This window comes from Neolamprologus brichardi, chromosome 8 (assembly GCF_056152115.1).
Source record: "Neolamprologus brichardi isolate AB-2024 chromosome 8, ASM5615211v1, whole genome shotgun sequence".
Taxonomy (NCBI): Eukaryota; Metazoa; Chordata; class Actinopteri; order Cichliformes; family Cichlidae; genus Neolamprologus; species Neolamprologus brichardi.
This window is the reverse complement of record NC_142111.1, coordinates 17,046,775-17,063,590: the sequence shown is the minus strand read 5'-3', so window position 1 is coordinate 17,063,590 and position 16,816 is coordinate 17,046,775. Positions and strand designations below refer to the sequence as shown.

The following is a 16,816-nucleotide window of genomic DNA, read 5'->3' as shown; positions in this document are numbered from 1 at the left end:
TCGCCAGGTGTTTCATCGGATTTGAGGTGTTACTTCATTTGACAGTATCACAGTATCACCTTAAAGCACTTGTTGCAGGCTGCTGAGTTTGCATATTTTGCTGTGAAGTACAGCCAGACTTTTGACCGCTTCACCTTGGGCATTTTTAATCTGTAGCTCTGCTCTAAAAGAACGTACGTACCTGGACCCACCTACTATCCTCGGAAACGTAAAATGATTGGCTAGAATTCAAAGTGTATGACATCTCAGGAAAAAAAAAGCACCGAAATAAAGCACTGAAATGTGCGCTGCTTTTCGGTCTGGTTACTACCGTTAATGTCAGAACCGGTGCCATCATGGCACCGGATACCGGTACCCATCCCTAGTTGAGAGTGACTAGAACGGACAAGATTAGAAACAAGTCCATCAGAGGGACAGCTCAGGTTGAGCAGTTTGGAGACAAAGTTAGAGAGGCAAGGCTGAGATGATTTGGACATGTGCAGAGGAGGGATACTGGAGATATTGAGCAAAGGTTAGACAGAAGGAACAGAAGAAGACCATAGAGAAAATTTGTCAATGTAGTGAAGGAGAACATACTCATGATTGGCATGGCAGAGAGTGCCAGGGATAGGATGGAGGTAGACAACCTACCATCATAACCCCAATAAGCTCAACAATTAAAAGAAGGTAAAGACTTCTATGCACTGGTCAAACCCATGGCTACAACTGTACTGGAATTTGGACATGGAAAGGGTGGCCACATGTTACCACTTACTGCTGTAGTATTAGTCATGGTGGTTCATCGATAGCCAGGTTGAGTTCCACCCTCAGCCATGAAAACAGTGACATTTACATTAGAAATTCACAACAACAACAAGAGACTAACAAAGCACAGCTGCTATAACATTCTGATTTACATTACATAACAGACTGACATTAGTCCCACGCTTGTTTGCACTAGTGATCCCTCCCCTTGCATTGCTACGATCTTCATAAGGCAAGATTAACCATAAAAACTCTAAGTACCAAAACATCAAAATTAAGTGCTGTACTTAAGCCAGTCCACTTAAGCCAATGCATTATTTGCAGTGAACTTTTCAACTATGGGGACAGTGTTGCTGTGCAAAAATAATGTATGTATTGTTTTCTTTATTTTAATCAGTGTCTTAACTTTTGTGTCTTTACCGCAACCCAAAAAACCTAAAAAACTAAATCAAACCACTAGGACAAAATTGAGCACAGACCAAGATATTTTTGAATATTTATTCAAAATCAAGACAGTACAAAGACAGTACAAATATGTTACTTTGAAATACCAGGCAAGTGTTATTTATATGTAACATATATAGTTTTTCTAAACTTATTTACAATAGTAAGCTAAGATAGAGTCAGGAACATCATATTTCTTGCAGTGATGACACTGTATTTGCCTACATTTGAAGGCATTTAAAAGTAACATGGAAAGTAGCAGTGCAAAGACCCTACATTTTTGACACTACATTTAAATACCCATATGAATTAAGTGTCCAAGCAGCTTATATAAATAGTAATCTGAGCTCAAAAATTTCAAGCATATGACTGATTTTTATCAACAACATCCTTCAAGAGGAGTTAGACAGTCTAATTTTGACTTTGCTGTATTTACTGCATCATGATACAGCTGCGGTTTTGCCATATTTACAGAGCTGTACAATTAAAATAGATCCACATCCACTTATATAAAAGCATTTTTCTACAGTTACTCACTCAACAAAATAAAAGCAAGATGCTCTTACTGTGAAAACCTACAGTGGCACATTTTCATCATACAAAAGAGCAACTTCTCAGCTTTCAATTTCTTGTAATGCTTCTTAATGTTAAAATGATAATCCTCCTCAAGATGGCAGTGTGGTGAATTATCTAGTACTGTACTGCTGACTCAAGCTGTCTCCTGTTTTTATCTAAAGCAGGTCAACTGAGAATACGCTGCAGCCCACTTCTATCTTGTCTTAAGACATAATTATGTAAACCACTCTCTTCTTTTGTTTGCTTGTAAATAACATAAAGGTAGGCTCACGTAACCTCATCCTCACACAGAACTCGGATGAAGTGAGTTAAGAGCCATCAAAGAAGATATTTGTGCATTAAAGTTAATAATAACCTTGGTTGTTCTCGTGCATTTTCTGCTCAAGCTTCATTTTAAGCTCCGACACTAAAGCAGAGCTGATGTTTCCCTCCTTACGGCGGCTGGACTTAGCCTTCTTGGAGCCTTTGGATGCCAGTGCGCCAGATATTGTTGGGACTGCACGTGGCCTTTCATTGGGCCGTGTGTTAGAGGGAGGTGGAGGCGGAAGACAGGGAGCAATGGGAGGTGGAGGCTTCAGCCGGAGGCTGCCTGTTTCCTGCTGGAGGCTGCTCTCCGGGTCAGTTATGAGGAACTTTTCTCCAGGGTTGGTGAATTTGATAACAGGTATCTTGAAGGTCAAAGGCTGCTGGTCCCTGGGTCGCCTCTTAATGATGCGGCGTGCTGGCATGATCCTGTTGGACTTTGAGTTGCGCATGTACATAGCCGTAGAGATCAAGACAGTCCCTCCTACCAAAACACTAATGATAAAAGTGACCATGCCTAGAGCTTTTAAAGGATTGTCCCTACTTTTCATTAAAAAAGCTGCCATAGGCCCCTTGAGAGGAGTCTGTAAAAGAGCATAAATAAAACAGTTTGAACCTGAATTCCAAGTATTTGTCAAAAGCATGCAAACATGAAATTGGATGCCAAAGCACTGACAGAGGAGGCCCAAACAACATATCTATGAACACTCTAGCACTTTCACACTCACACCCAGACATCCATCCTCTGCCCTACAATACAGGAAAGCTAGCAACTACATATGTCTCTAATGTTTAGGAATGCGTCTGGCAGTGCGATGCATTAGGATTTCTCTTTGACTGATGAGGGCTAAACAATAATAATGACCAGTTCATGGGACCAAAAAAGTTTGTGGAAGTAAAAATAGTAAATAATAAAAAAGACTTTTCTTTCAATGTACTCCAGTACTCTTTTACAGACCTAACCCAGCCAATAAACATTATTTTAATGTTCATGAATGAAAATGAAGGACAGGCATTGGTTATTTCTCACTTGACTCTGCGGACCACTTTAATGTAGTTACTCTCAGGGTTGATTCGGGACTTTTTCACTGAGTTACAGTACAGGATGGTGGATATGCAGATTGTTAGTAAAACGAGGGACGTGAGAATGCTCAAAAAAATTCCAAAAACAGTCAGCGGACGCTTGCTGAGGCCCATGAAGTATGAAACAACTCGACCTTTTATCTGAAAAGCACGATACACAACACACAAACAGAACCAAAAACATCATGGAGAGTGAAAGAATGGATTCAGGATGAAAACACAAAAAGTATTAGAAAAATATGGATCAATGCAAATGAACAAAAACTTCAAAGGATAATGCTAATGTTTATATCAATATTTCAAAGATCAAAATGAGTGTGAATTTTTCCATCAACAAGTAAAATGTGTAGCCATGACCATATATACTCACTGGCCACATCATTAGTCACACCTTGCCAGCACTAGGTGGGCTTTGGCCCTTTTGCCTTCATAATTGTTGTAATAATCCAAAGCATACATTCAAAAAGGTGCTGGAAACATTCCTCAGAGCTAAGTATTGATTTGATAGCATCACACAGTTACTGCTGATTTGTTGGTGTCAAATCCAAGATGCAAATCTTCTGCTCCACTATATCCCAAAGGTTCTCTATTGAATGACTGTGGAGGTCATGACCAAGAAACCAGTTTGAGATGATTTGAGGCTTGTGACATGGCACATTATCCTGCTGGAAACAGCCATCAGAAGATGGGTACATATTGGCCATAAATGGATGGACATGAGCAGTAACATTACTCGGATAGGCTGAGGTGTTTAAACAATGCTCACTTGGTACTGAAAAAAATTCACCACATGATTACACCACCACCACCACCACCTGCTGACACAAGGCAGGATGGATTGATGCATTCATGTTGCCCATGCCAAATTCTGACCTACCATCTGGATGCTGCAGCCACAATTGTGACTCATCGGTTTAGGCAACATTTTTTGAGTCTCCTCTTGTCTTATTTGGTGAGCCCAAATGATTGGCTGATTAAATATTTGTGTTAACCAGTAAATGAAAAAGTGTAACTAATGAAGTGGCCTTTGACTGTACAGTGGATCATTCCCAGAATGGTTAAAACTGTCTTTTTGTCCAAATAATTTTTTATGATAAAACTTTCTTCTGAAAGGGAAAGCTACAAATGTAGAGTTAATTGGTTTTAAAACTCTATAATCATTCATATTTAAAGCCACAAATTAGATCACATTTAGAACCTGATAGTCCAGTTAGAATTAATGGATTTTTTTTTCACTTCTTAGTGGGAAACTTTATTGTTGGTTCTGATCTTTAAATAAACTATAAGAAATTACCAGTGTTATCCTTTAAAGTAGATGAACTTAGTGAATTGTGACTAGCTGAAACAAGGACGCTGATTTAGCAGAAGCATATAGTAGCATGGCAACAGTTCCTATTGACTCATGTTAAAATGCATGTCTACAGCTCAGCTCTGGGACAGGAAGCACTGCAAGCATGCTCCGAGTCGGAACAAGTCTTACCGCCTCTGTGATATCGATGTTGACCACAGCTGTTGTGCTGAAGGACGGAGAGCCTCGGTCCCTGGCTTGGACCACCACAGACCACTTGCAGTCCTTCTGCTTGGTGATGTTCTGCACAATCTCCATAGACTTAATATAAGGCTTCAGCTTGATCTCGCCAGTGTCAGCATTGATGTCAAATGCATTGTCAGGATCTGCGGTCATGATGGAGTATTCAATGACGTTGTTTGGAGACTCCGCATCTTCATCCATGGCCTGTAAAAAGCATCATGCATCAATAGCGTTTAGTTAAAATGTAAACGATTAAATCTTTATTCTTAGGCTGTGATGTTTCTGTAAAATGCATTAGATTTGACATATTGCATGCAATATGTCGTTCTTTAACCTAGCTTTGGCACATATATGCATACATTTTAAGATGAGTCAACTTATCATCTGTAGTACTTATGAAATAAAAAAAGGCTATGGAATTGTTGTTTCCCTATTAATAATTTTAATTAGTCACACTGATTACTTTCTAAGAAGTGTTTTAAACCAGGTATTAATGCAGACACATCCACTGCAGGCTTCAGATTTTCCTTAGATTTGAAATCAAATTTTATTTAATTTAGTTACATGTTTCTAGTTAATCCACACAAGTGAATACATTTTAAACAGCTGTTTTTTGTAGACTTTATCAGAAAGGCGCAAATAGTGGTTTTTGTATTTATAGCCATGGAATATTAACAAATTTAGAAAGCTCCACACACCCAAATTTTAGTCTTTTGATGCCAAATTATGCAATCATAACTTTTCTAGAACCAAAGCTCAATACATTGAATGTTTAGTGTTATCTAAGCTCCCAAAACATTCAGTTTACAACAAAAAAGCTGAAACTTGGTGAAAGTAGAATCACAGATTAAGCTAAAAGAGATCAATTTCAAAGCAAAATGTACCTCTATTTTGACAGGCGTGCCAATAATCATCGTCTTCTCCACGAGCACTTCATCAAATTCTGGAGCGTGGTCGTTCATGTCAGTGACTGTGACAAAGACTTCAGCCAAGCTGTACTTCCCCTCTGAATCTTCAGCCTTGACATAAAAGTTGTACTTTGACCTGACCTCTGCATCCAGGCTGGTCCAGGGCTGTGTGGTGATGAGGCCTGATGAAGCGTTAATGGAAAACCTGCAGTTCAGATCACACAGTGCATAAGTCACAACCACAGATGTCCATTTAGCTTCATCTCAACTAACCAGGCGTTTCTAATACAGGCATCGTAATTCACAGCTCAAGTGACAGATTTTCATTGCTCCCTGTGAATCTCTACATGACTCACACTTTGCTATAAAAAACAACTTTACAGCCTTCGTTGGATAGACGTGTTGTACTGTAAGGCTTCAGATGTTAATCCAGTTGATTTAAAAAACGTGTAGGAAAAACAAACTTGTAAATTTTTGCTGCTTATGCTTATTTGTTTGGGTGAAAAATCCTGAACCCTGATTTGCAGGGAGAATATGTTTAATGAGTTGCTTCCTTAAAGACAGATCTCCAGCATATGAAATGCATATGTACATCTGTAGAGAAATCTGATTTACACAATAAGTGCCCAGTTTTTTTTCAATTTTTTCTTATTGTTATACACTGTTTTCTGCAGATCTAGAACCATAAAGCTTCTAACTATTTTGTAATTTCAAACATTGTGAATGTATATTTGAGATTTTCAGACTTCTCAGAGGTTGTTTTAAAGTGATCACTAATCAGGAGAACTTGACTATACCCTGTAGGGCTTAATTTTTTACCAGCTGTTATATTTCTCTAACCTAAAAACACATTCATAACAATTTCAGGGATACAATAAGGAATAAATACTTGCTCGTACACACAGCAGGTTTACTAATTTTTAAGCTTGCCAGGAGCTTTCTGAGTGCCTTCTAGTTCAACATTGGGCATGCAGCCATTTTATTCAGCAGACTTTTCTGTCTTGTTTTTCGCTGTGAAATTTCACAAGTTTCCTTGGAACTGATAACTTTCACACAATTAACTCAGGTTGCAGCCTGCAGACAGGCATAAATTCTCACTTTCCCTTCGCTGTGTGTTGCCTTGCTTCTCAAAGCTGCCGTTTCTGTGGCTCCAGCTGTCACATTGCATATTAATTGGCTCTGCCTATGTGAGATGGGCCAGGGTCTCTATTTTTAACCTACCAATCCAATTAGGAGATTAGCCAGCATCTTACAGCCATTTTAGAGCGAGCTGTTTGTGCAGCAGAGGGGCCAATCAAACCAGTTTCCCGCTTACCTCAAAGACACAAAGATGACTCAAGACTAGTGTCCTGTTGGCACTAAACACCCTGAGCCTCTGAGCATTTTTGACTCATACTTTCAAAATAACTTTAGGCTGTGAAATGCATTTTGTGGAAATGCCAGAATTAAAGATCTGATCAGAATGAACCTAAATTGGCAGCAATGAAAGGTTTATACTCACAAATCAGATCCTGATCCATAAATCGTATATTTGACTTCACCCCAAGACCCGGAATCTGGATCGTTTGCCTACAGAGAAAAAAAGGAAGGCGATTATACACCTGCATACTCCTACATACCACACATACATACTCATGCTTACACAACAAAATATTAAAGAATTGCACTTTAAAAAAATTTAATTACCTTTTTGGAAAATTACATCATAATAGTGTATAGATATGTAACTTAAATAAATATGATTACTTTAAGGTGACTGAAAATAATTTATTGTGTCATTTATTTTTACTAAAACCCCCTGTGGACAACTAGATAGGGTCTTAAGCTCATATAGAGTGTGTTGCGAGGGGATGTTCAGCAAGCATCGGTCAACATGATTAACCTTGAAGCAAAATTAAGCTTTTTACTTCTCACTGCTTAACTTGGACACATTGCCTGGTTGCAGGGTTTCTACAGTATGAGGACAAGCAAGGGACAAATGTGCCAATTTTTTTTTTAATAATCCCCCTCGATGAGGAGTAACATAGGACATATGCCAGATTGTGACATGGAGATAACAAATTTCATAACCAGGAGTAGCAAACTGAAGCAAGAGAGCGCTAAGCCTATTTTTGTCTGGCACCAGTCTGCTTTTATCTAATGAACTGTGCTGAGCAATATGCATTTAATAGAGGAAAGATGGATTATATAATCACTTTGATCAGGTTAAAGGTGAGTTTAACTGTGATTGACTCACTGTTACAGATGAAACACTGGAGCCTCCAGGAGAGTTCTCAGGGACCCTGGCGATGTAATACTCAGATGTGAATTTAGGGATGTTGTCATTTGTGTCCAGCAGGTTGATCACTATGTCCGCTGTTGCGCTGAACCGTTCAGGAGTGTCAATCTCCACTGCCAGGAGCTGCAGGAAGACACACTCAGAGTGATTAAATTAGTGCTGAAAGCTTTAGTCAACTCATAATCAATGAGTTCATGGATAGACAGATATCTAAAGCCACACTGGCTACTCTGTGAAACTGTAAACCTAGCAAAGAAAATATTTTCAGATTTGATTTATGATTTTTAAAATTAATGTCACTGCAGTCAGTGAAATAAATCAGAGACTTACTAGGGCGCTCATGTTGTTATTGCTTATCTACAGTCATATTGATAGATAGATTTTTAGCCTGGGTCCTTTATAAAGCACAAATGATTGGAGTAAATTATCTTTGTGGCAGTTTACAAAAGGTGAGCTATGTATTTATGTTGCAACATTCGCAAAGTATTAGTATACAAGCAAAGCTTAAGTTAATGAAAATGCAGTTAATTCATTGGCTAAAGCCATTAATCAAAATGACAGCAGGTCTTCATCATATTTCCTAGTAATCAAAAGAGATTACCCACCCAGTAAAATAACTAACAGGATTATTTCTTCGACACTTGTTAATAATAACTTGTTGTAATATTGCCCATACAGCGCCTCACCTTAAAAGAGAGAGTTGGCCCCTTTTCATAGTCGATGCCGGATGTGTCTTCCACAATGACGGTCACCTGTGCTTCATTCAGGACTGTCTGGGGAACCACACGAAGCACTCGGCTCGGCCCAACTAGCCTCAGTTTAAATTTGGCATTTGCTCCCTAAAAATGTCAGCACAATACAGAAATCCATTACATAAACTCACTGGTTCTTTTATAACGCTTTTCTACTCTACCTAAGCACTAAAAGCACTTTATACAACATGTCTTATTCACCCATTCACACAAACACTTCTTTATGCTTAAGTGCTTTCTGACATACATTCATACACACTCACACGCTTGGGGTTCGCAGTTAGCCCAAGGATTTCGCATGCAGACTGGAGAAACCACCAACTTCTGATTATAAAATAACTTGCGCTACCTCCTGAGCTGTTGCCACCACATAAATAAGAGCATAAGAGGGTCATGTAATGCTACATGAGCTATTATAAACAGGTAGAGGAGACTAACCATGGTGGCATAGTGAGTGACATTTTTACTTTCAATACATTTGCTGGACATTTGCAACTTTGGGGCTGCATTATTGCACAACATGTTTGTTTTCACATATTTAGTTATACTTTGTATGTAATTTCTTTAAATGGATCTGTCAACTGGCTAATATTCTCTAAATTTTTATATTATTGCACCACCTTTGATCACAGTTATTGATTAGTAATGGCACACTGCTGCATGTCCAAGGAATGAATCAAAGATGAGTTAGATATTTGCAATTTGGGAATTCATGTACCTGATCAGAGTCATTGACTGTGATCTTGAAGCCACGGAGGATCTCCCCTGCAGGTGGATGCTCATACATGGTGACCTCAAATTTGTTCTGTGGCCCATTTTCTCCATAAAAGGTTGGGGGATGGTTGTTGAGATCAACCACACGGACAGTCACTGTGGTAACATCATAGTCCTGGAGCTCATTGTTTGGGCCTACCTCAGATGCCTTCAGTTTAAAAAATACACAAGTAAATAAAATCATAGTCAAGGAGAGTAAGAAGCACTGGTGAAAAAAAGTTTTCATAGGACTCTATGCAGTCCTGTGAAAAACTATTCCAGAAGAAGATCAAATGCATTTATTTAACCGATCATCAGTGAGACCACCTCTGTATGATAACAAGTTTTGGAATTTTGCTGGTCTGGAGCATTCAGGTGTATGTTAACACAATGTAGCAACTTTCCTAGGAGTGGACATCCCAGAAAATACACCCCAAGGCCAGGCAAAACCTGACCAACACGTTTTAGAAGGTTTGCCAGAAGTCTCTTCTGTCTAAAAAGAATATAGCAGAACAGCTTAGGTTCGCAAAGTTGTGTCTGAAGAAACTCCAAGACTTCTGGAACAATGTCCCTTGGCTAGACAAGATCAAAGTGAATGTTTGGCCATAATCCACAGCACCACATCTGGTGAAAATCAAACACAGCATATCATCACAAACACCTCATACCAACTGTGAAACACGGTGGTGGAGGGGTCATGATTTGGGCTTGTTTTGCAGCCACAGGACCGGGACACCTTGCAATTATTGAGTCAACTATGAACTCCTTTCTATACTTTCTAGAGTCAAATGTGAGCCCAGCTGTCTGACAGACAAAGCTTGGCCAAACTTGGGTCATGGACCACGATGATGATTCTAAGCACAGCAATAAATCTACAACAGAATGGCTGAAAAAGTAAAGAATCAAGGTGCTGTAATGGCCCACTCAAAGGCCAGACCTAAAACTGATTAAGATACTTTGATTGGCACTTAAGAGAGCTGTGCATAAACAAATACCTGCAAACCTCAATGAACTGAAGCAATATTGTAAAGAGTGGACCAAACTTCATCCACAACCATGTGAGAGACTAATAAAGTCGTACAAAGAAAAAAATCTATCCGTTCAACTTATGGCTGCTGAAGGTGGTTTCAAAAGCTACTGTGGTGAAAAGTTTCTTTTAAACATGAAGATAAGTAGAAAATAACTTGTTACCTTGACTTTGATTTCATACAGCTCATTTTTCAGCAAAGATGGAAAAGTTGTCAGGGTGATGCAACCACTTGTGCTATTTATGTCGAACACACCATCACTACCTGAAAGGTGTTGATAGAAGTTTTGTTTGAAATCTGATCATAATCTAAAAGAAGATACAGTAACACACCTTTGCCTTACGAACAAGCAACTAAATCTTGCACTTTTCTCTTTTTGCTATTGTTCTTACCATTAATAATGGAATAATGTATCGGGTTAGGATTGCCTTGGTCACCATCTTTAGCATACACTGTGTATATTTCAGAGCCCTAGAAGTAAAAAAAGTACATCAACATAATGGAGACAAAAGCAATAACTGTAATCAAATTTACTTAAGTGAATGCGACAAGAACTTACAGGAACAGAAACCTCATAGATGTATCCAAAATATGGTGTTCCTACAAAGTATGGAGGCATGTCTTGGGAATCAATAACATTAATTGTTACTGTGGCTGTGGAAGTCAACACCTGATGCTTCCCCTTGTACTTTCCACCTCCATCCTGTGACAACAACAAGGTGAAAGTAAAGTTACCACATGGCATAATTAGCTACACCTTTATATTTAATCAAATACATGGTTAAGTTTATTTTACATTTGACCATGTTGGAATTATGGGATCCCTGCTACATGTTATCTGTCACAACAGCTTGAAGCCAGCTCACAAACAAAAAACACTAAAAATTTAGTTTAACCTAAAATATACATTTTTTTTTATTCTAACCTAATAAATGCTATGTTACTTGCACTTTAAAGAGATGTCTTGCTTGACAGTTTGTTTTTTCTTAACTTGCTAAAAATCACAAAGTGCAGAAAGAACATGCATAAGATTTTAGATACATGTTCATGGTTTAGTATAATTTTAGAAGCAATTATTGTCTGATTTGCCACTTTAGTTCAGTGCATTGAGCATGTGACCACATGCCATACAGCTGAGATCTGCTGGCTCGGGTTCGAGTCCAACCCACGGTCCTTTGCTGCATGTCTTCCCCTCTTTCTCTGCCTCTGTTTTACTGTCCTATCTTCACTGTGTCTATCGACTAAAGTTGAAAAAGGCCAAAAAAACCTAGGAAAAACTTGCACCTTAATAAAAATCAAAAGTTAGGCAATGAAATTCATTTTTAATTGGGAATACTATAATATAATATTTTTCATACATCATAGCTTTACCTTTTTAATAACTGTATTATCTACTAAATGTTACACAGCCAGGTATTTAAGTAGCCAAGAGCCGAGGCTACAAAAAATAAATGTTGTTTTTGTTGTTGTTGTTGTTTTGTTGATGTTGTTTTTTTTTTAAATATGCAGGATTTGGTTCTATATGAACAAATTGTATCAGAAGGAATGTTATTGATAAACTCCAATAACTAATTTTTAGATTTCATGTAATTTTCTACTTAGAATTAAATAATTTTAAACTGCAATTTCATTTATCTTTTTTAAACCCCATGATTGATGCAATTGCATGTCAAAAATACATGACTTTAAAGTTGAAAATCCTTTACATTTGAGGACAGAAATACCTGCAAACTAAGCTACTTACTGTGTTTACATGTATTAAGACCACTTGATTAAGCAAATAAAGCCGCAACCCAAATGTAAAAGTGTCACAGTGACCTCTCACCTTTGCAACTACTGTCACAAAATGCGTTGGTGTGGTCTCAAAGTCCAAAGTCTCACCAGGTTTGACTCTGAGGATCCCACTGTGTCCATCAATGGTGAACTTGGTGAATGGGGAGGTCTGATAATATAACAGTCACAGTTAATAAAGATAGTAGGAGTGCTTTATTTCGACTTAAATTTAGCAATGAAAACCAATAAAGCTAATTCTGATATGGTACCGATCAGTTTTAGCCTGGCTCATTTTAACCTTGGCATTTCAGGGTAGCTTTGTCTCACAATTGACACATGGAGACTAACAACCACTGTGCTGTCAGCTGTTGGCCCAGACCAAACCTAAGCCCCTATTAAGCTTTCAATGCCATGCTCAAATGTAATTGAAATTTAATCCACTAAAGTAACACGATTTCCAGACTGCTCTATGGTATGAGATTAATCTTTCCCTGCATCACTGTCCCATCACTCAAATGCCCTTTTCCTCCCTCCATCACGCGCAGTGCTCGTGATGTCAGGTCGACCTCTGGTTATCCCATACAACGCTAGTTAAAAGTTTGCTTATTTGCTTATAATAGCATTGCAGTCTTGGTAATAAAAAATGTAATTGATTTTTAAATGGATTGCAAAGCAGAAATTGAATCAAACCATAGAAGAGCTTTAAAAAAAACCTAGAACAAACAGAAAAATTAAGATATGAAAAAAATGAAATGCTAAAATTATGAAAAAAACCCCCAACTTGTTAACAGTTTTAAATACATTTTGGGCTCTAAGAGGATAAAGGTGTTGGCAGACTTCAGGGAGTATTCCAGGATGTGAGAGTTAAGAGAGCGGAAGATGTAAAGAGGTGTGAAGCTATAAAGAACCCTCTCTGTGATTAGTACTCTCTTACAATCAACTCAGTATTCATCTGGACGCCATGTGCAACGTGGCTAAAAAAAGCTTTAACTTTAGCCTAGGTTACACTAGGTCACTTTTCAGCGCACGTGCTGCCGTAGAAGCCTAGCTGCTACATTTTGGAGAGTGCTTTTTTCTGACTGATGGCTCAGTAAACATAGATGTAGTAGCCAGAATTAATCAAGTATGATATTTGGATCTTTGTGCATTATATAGTTTCTAATTTGTGATATGTGGTTGGCATTTTTCACCTGAGTTTAAACAAAACTTCTTAAAATTCACAACAGCTTCTTTAACGTGCCTGAATTTTACTGGTGACTTTTTGCATCTTTACTTCAGTTCAACTTCAAAAATATTTGCAATTTGGGAGTTACTACTCAAGTTGTTTTGAAGTTGCCATGGTAACAAAAGCACATTACAGTGAGGCTGTGAAGTTACCTGTAGATAATAGGAAACACTTCCTCCTGAGCCCATATCTTTATCCACTGCTTGGACTTTGTAGATGCTACTTCCTGGAGCAGTGTCCTGGGAAAGGAGCAAAAAGTTCAATAATTTTCAAACATTATTGAATTTTGATTATTTAATTAGTTTGACACGTTTATTACATTCAGGAAAAAAAACACTCTAGAATGCATGCATGTAACTGTATAGTTATTTTATATAATATACCTCTGGAACATCAATAATAAAAGGCAAATTTAGAAATTCAGGTGGCTCGTCATTGGTATCCGTGACAAAGACTCTCACTGTCTCAACGACCTGAAACACACGTGAAAAGCAATGACAAATTTCCAAAACAGCTGCTTTTGCTACAGCTTATAATAAATGACATTGTTTGCAGAGAAATAATCTAAATAGCGATCAGAGAAAATGTCATGATGCACAGTTAAATAGATTTTACAGGCTGTCATGGCACTTTTTTGAAGTACTATTTAATCCTAATATTTATGATAGAGTTTCCAGTTAAAATGCAGTATTAAAATGTGACTGTAAACTGAATTGCACTGTAGATTATAGAGCTTACTTTATTACGGCCATCCGTTATGCTCACGTGCACTGAGATTTCATCTTGTTTCTATGAAAAATAAAGATATCACGTCACTTTGAGCCAAAGTGGGTTTTTTTTTTTGTCTGTTTCCAAACCAGGAGTCTTTATTAAAATGCCTACCTCTCTGTCGAGCTCCTGAATTAGAGTCACATTTCCTGACTTTGGGTCCACTCTAAAATATTCTGTAGAGCCCTTTTCAAAAGTAAGACCATATCGTACTGGATCTTCCTCCGGATCTGTGCCATTCAAGACATATATCTGTGTTCCTATGACAAAAGAACACATACAGGGACAAAACCTTTGAAATGGGGCAGAAACGTGACATGTCTATATGCAGCACTAGTGTAAAAGGCACGTTTGACAGGTTAGGTCAGATGAGCCTCTACCCATAATGTTTTCTTCCCGTAAGACTGTGATGTACGTCACAATCCAAAAGATCTTATAGCGATTAGCTGGAGCCTTAGCACCATGTGAGATCATTTCATACAACACTTAGGCACTTAAAGCACACATCTCAAACTACACTAAATGTAAAAACATGCTCAAATTATACCAAACTTAAAAATATTAAATTATAACAATAATAATTTTTAAAAAATATGTAATTTTACGTGAGCCTTACCAACGGGTGTATCCTCAGAGACGCTGAACAAGGCCATATTTCCATTTGTACTGCTGGGACCATTATCGTAAAAATATGGAGCATAGTCTGATTGCCCTTTGTGATTAAAAAAAAAAAAAAATAAGAAAGAAAAAGACAATTGACATTATTCGAGCAGAAGAGAGATATAAAAGAAAAACAATGACCTAATCTAAAAGGAAGCTGCTCCATACACTGTATAAATCCCACAAATGTCTCTCACCACATCAAATTATTTTTCTCCTTAATTATTATTTTACAGTGAGAAGAGTTGCACTCACTTGCTAACAAGGGCAGGAATTGAAAGCAGGGAGGAAAAAAGAGTTAAATTAGAAATAATAAGGCTGTAGTATTAAAACCCAGACACAAACAGCATTGCTTGTTGAAATTTATGAAGTACAAGCAACATGAAAGTCCACACTAAGACAGACATGGCCTCTCTGTGTTAGAGGATTAACCAGATAAGTGCGGAGCAAGAAGTCTTAACCACACACAACAAAGACAGTAAAAGAAAAGCAGAGCCTTACCCGAGGTGAAGTGAAGCATAAGGAGAAACAGTAAAGCATGCGTTTTCTTTTCTTTCTTCATCCTGGTGGGGAGGTAAGGCTTGGCTGGCTCATGTGGAAGGCTTGGTGGAGGGAAAGCGAGCAGTGAGTGTCGTGCCCTTCTTGAGGCGTCTCAGCAGGCTCAGAAGTAGGAAGAGGCTGGGACAGCGTCTCAGGCACTAATCCAGTGACGCATCCCTTCTCTCTGCACACATCTTCTACCACACTGCTCTCACTCCAAATTCTCTTGGATCATTGAGAGACGAGAGTTCAAGTTTCACACAATATGGTGTGATCATCGCACCTCGCCACACATTTGACAGGCGCACACATGAGGCACAGAATCCATGTTTAGTCTGGAAACATTGATAGGAAATGTTTGCAGCTCAGATTTTTGTTTGGTTGTTATTATCAGCGGTTTGTTTTGTCATGTTTTTTGTGCTGAGACAGGGCAACTGGCAGGTCACTAGGTTTCCTGGGGAAAGTAGACTGCAAGATCTAAAGAAAGCTTATTGGCTGTAAGTGCATGAGTGCAGCTAAGGCTAGTGTTGGTAAATGAGCAAGCAAGGGTGGCAACAGCGGGCAGTTTAGGCCACCTTGGCTATATGTGACTAATGGGCTTGTTAAAACCCTATAAATAAAAAGGAGAGAAGCCAATCACACCATGTGGCCGAACAAAAAACAAAAACAAGAACAAATGAAAAATAAAATAAAATAAATAATACAAAATTAAAACTGTAATATGTCCTTCCAGTATGAATTACCAGCAGACAAATCAGGCGAAAGACAAAGCATAATGCTCGATTCAGAAGAGCTGATTTTATGAAAGTAAAAAAAAAATTGACACTGAAGAGCAGGGTGGAAAAATCGAGTATGACGTTTTGAGCTTGCAACCTTGACAACAGTTAAAGAGAGAGTTTTGCACCATTTCATGTCACGTGAGTGCACGTTTGCCTGTCATTTGAGCTACCGTGTTAACTGTATTCCAAGGTGTAGAGTGTGCACTTTGTATTCACAGGTATAAAAATAGTCCCTGGCTGAACATTTTCATTTAAGGCAGAAAAATGTTAGCGCACAAGCATAGAAACTCAGCATTATTAATTAGATCTCCTACATTCACAATAATAGATGTACAGTAGCATTATATATTTTTTTTAATTATATTTTTCTCTTTTAACATTTTGATTAAAGAGCTTGAGGTGGATTAACCAGTAGAAAAACATAAAAAATTATTCTGATAAGTACCACTGTCAAATACCAAAATAATATAATATGAAAGAAAAGATCAATATGCATATGCCCTATAATGCATTATATTACAGGATCATTATTATTTATAATGAATTAGTTTGTCATTCTAATGTAGCTGAGTATGATTTTATTTACTCATTTTGTGCATAGCTTATAATAATACTAATAATACAGCATAGATGCCTTTTATTAAATAAATGGTAGAATAATTAGTAAATAA

At 37.9% G+C, this 16,816-nt stretch overlaps 1 protein-coding gene across 2 annotated transcripts; it reads right to left on the bottom strand.

Annotated features, from left to right (window-relative positions):
• Window positions 1-1,228: 1,228 nt before the first annotated feature.
• On the bottom strand, window positions 1,229-15,513 carry LOC102779453 (cadherin-related family member 1a). 2 transcript variants are annotated; one of them, XM_006791084.2, is made up of 17 exons: window positions 15,328-15,513; window positions 14,783-14,878; window positions 14,281-14,426; window positions 14,137-14,187; window positions 13,782-13,871; window positions 13,551-13,637; window positions 12,226-12,342; window positions 10,960-11,103; window positions 10,793-10,871; window positions 10,564-10,664; window positions 9,338-9,541; window positions 8,554-8,706; window positions 7,826-7,990; window positions 7,091-7,158; window positions 5,566-5,794; window positions 4,631-4,885; window positions 1,229-2,651 (listed from the first exon to the last, which is right to left on the bottom strand). In XM_006791084.2, exons 1-17 carry the CDS (start codon window positions 15,386-15,388, stop codon window positions 2,109-2,111), a joined length of 2,589 nt encoding a protein of 862 aa, XP_006791147.2. In that variant the 5' UTR covers window positions 15,389-15,513; the 3' UTR covers window positions 1,229-2,108. The 2 variants fall into 2 exon arrangements, with proteins under 2 accessions (XP_006791147.2, XP_087701231.1); XM_087845105.1 differs by lacking the exon at window positions 1,229-2,651 and adding an exon at window positions 2,659-3,291.
• Window positions 15,514-16,816: the final 1,303 nt, after the last annotated feature.

Bases quoted from the DNA above. Each gene is read 5' to 3' on its own strand.
- LOC102779453 (XM_006791084.2), bottom strand. From the start codon at position 15,388: ATGAAGAAAGAAAAGAAAACGCATGCTTTACTGTTTCTCCTTATGCTT. The intron at 11,104-12,225 runs GTGAGAGGTCAC...TTGTTGTCACAG, and splicing joins TTGTGACAGTAGTTGCAAAG to GATGGAGGTGGAAAGTACAA. The intron at 10,872-10,959 runs GTAAGTTCTTGT...TTTTACTTCTAG, and splicing joins TCTATGAGGTTTCTGTTCCT to GGCTCTGAAATATACACAGT.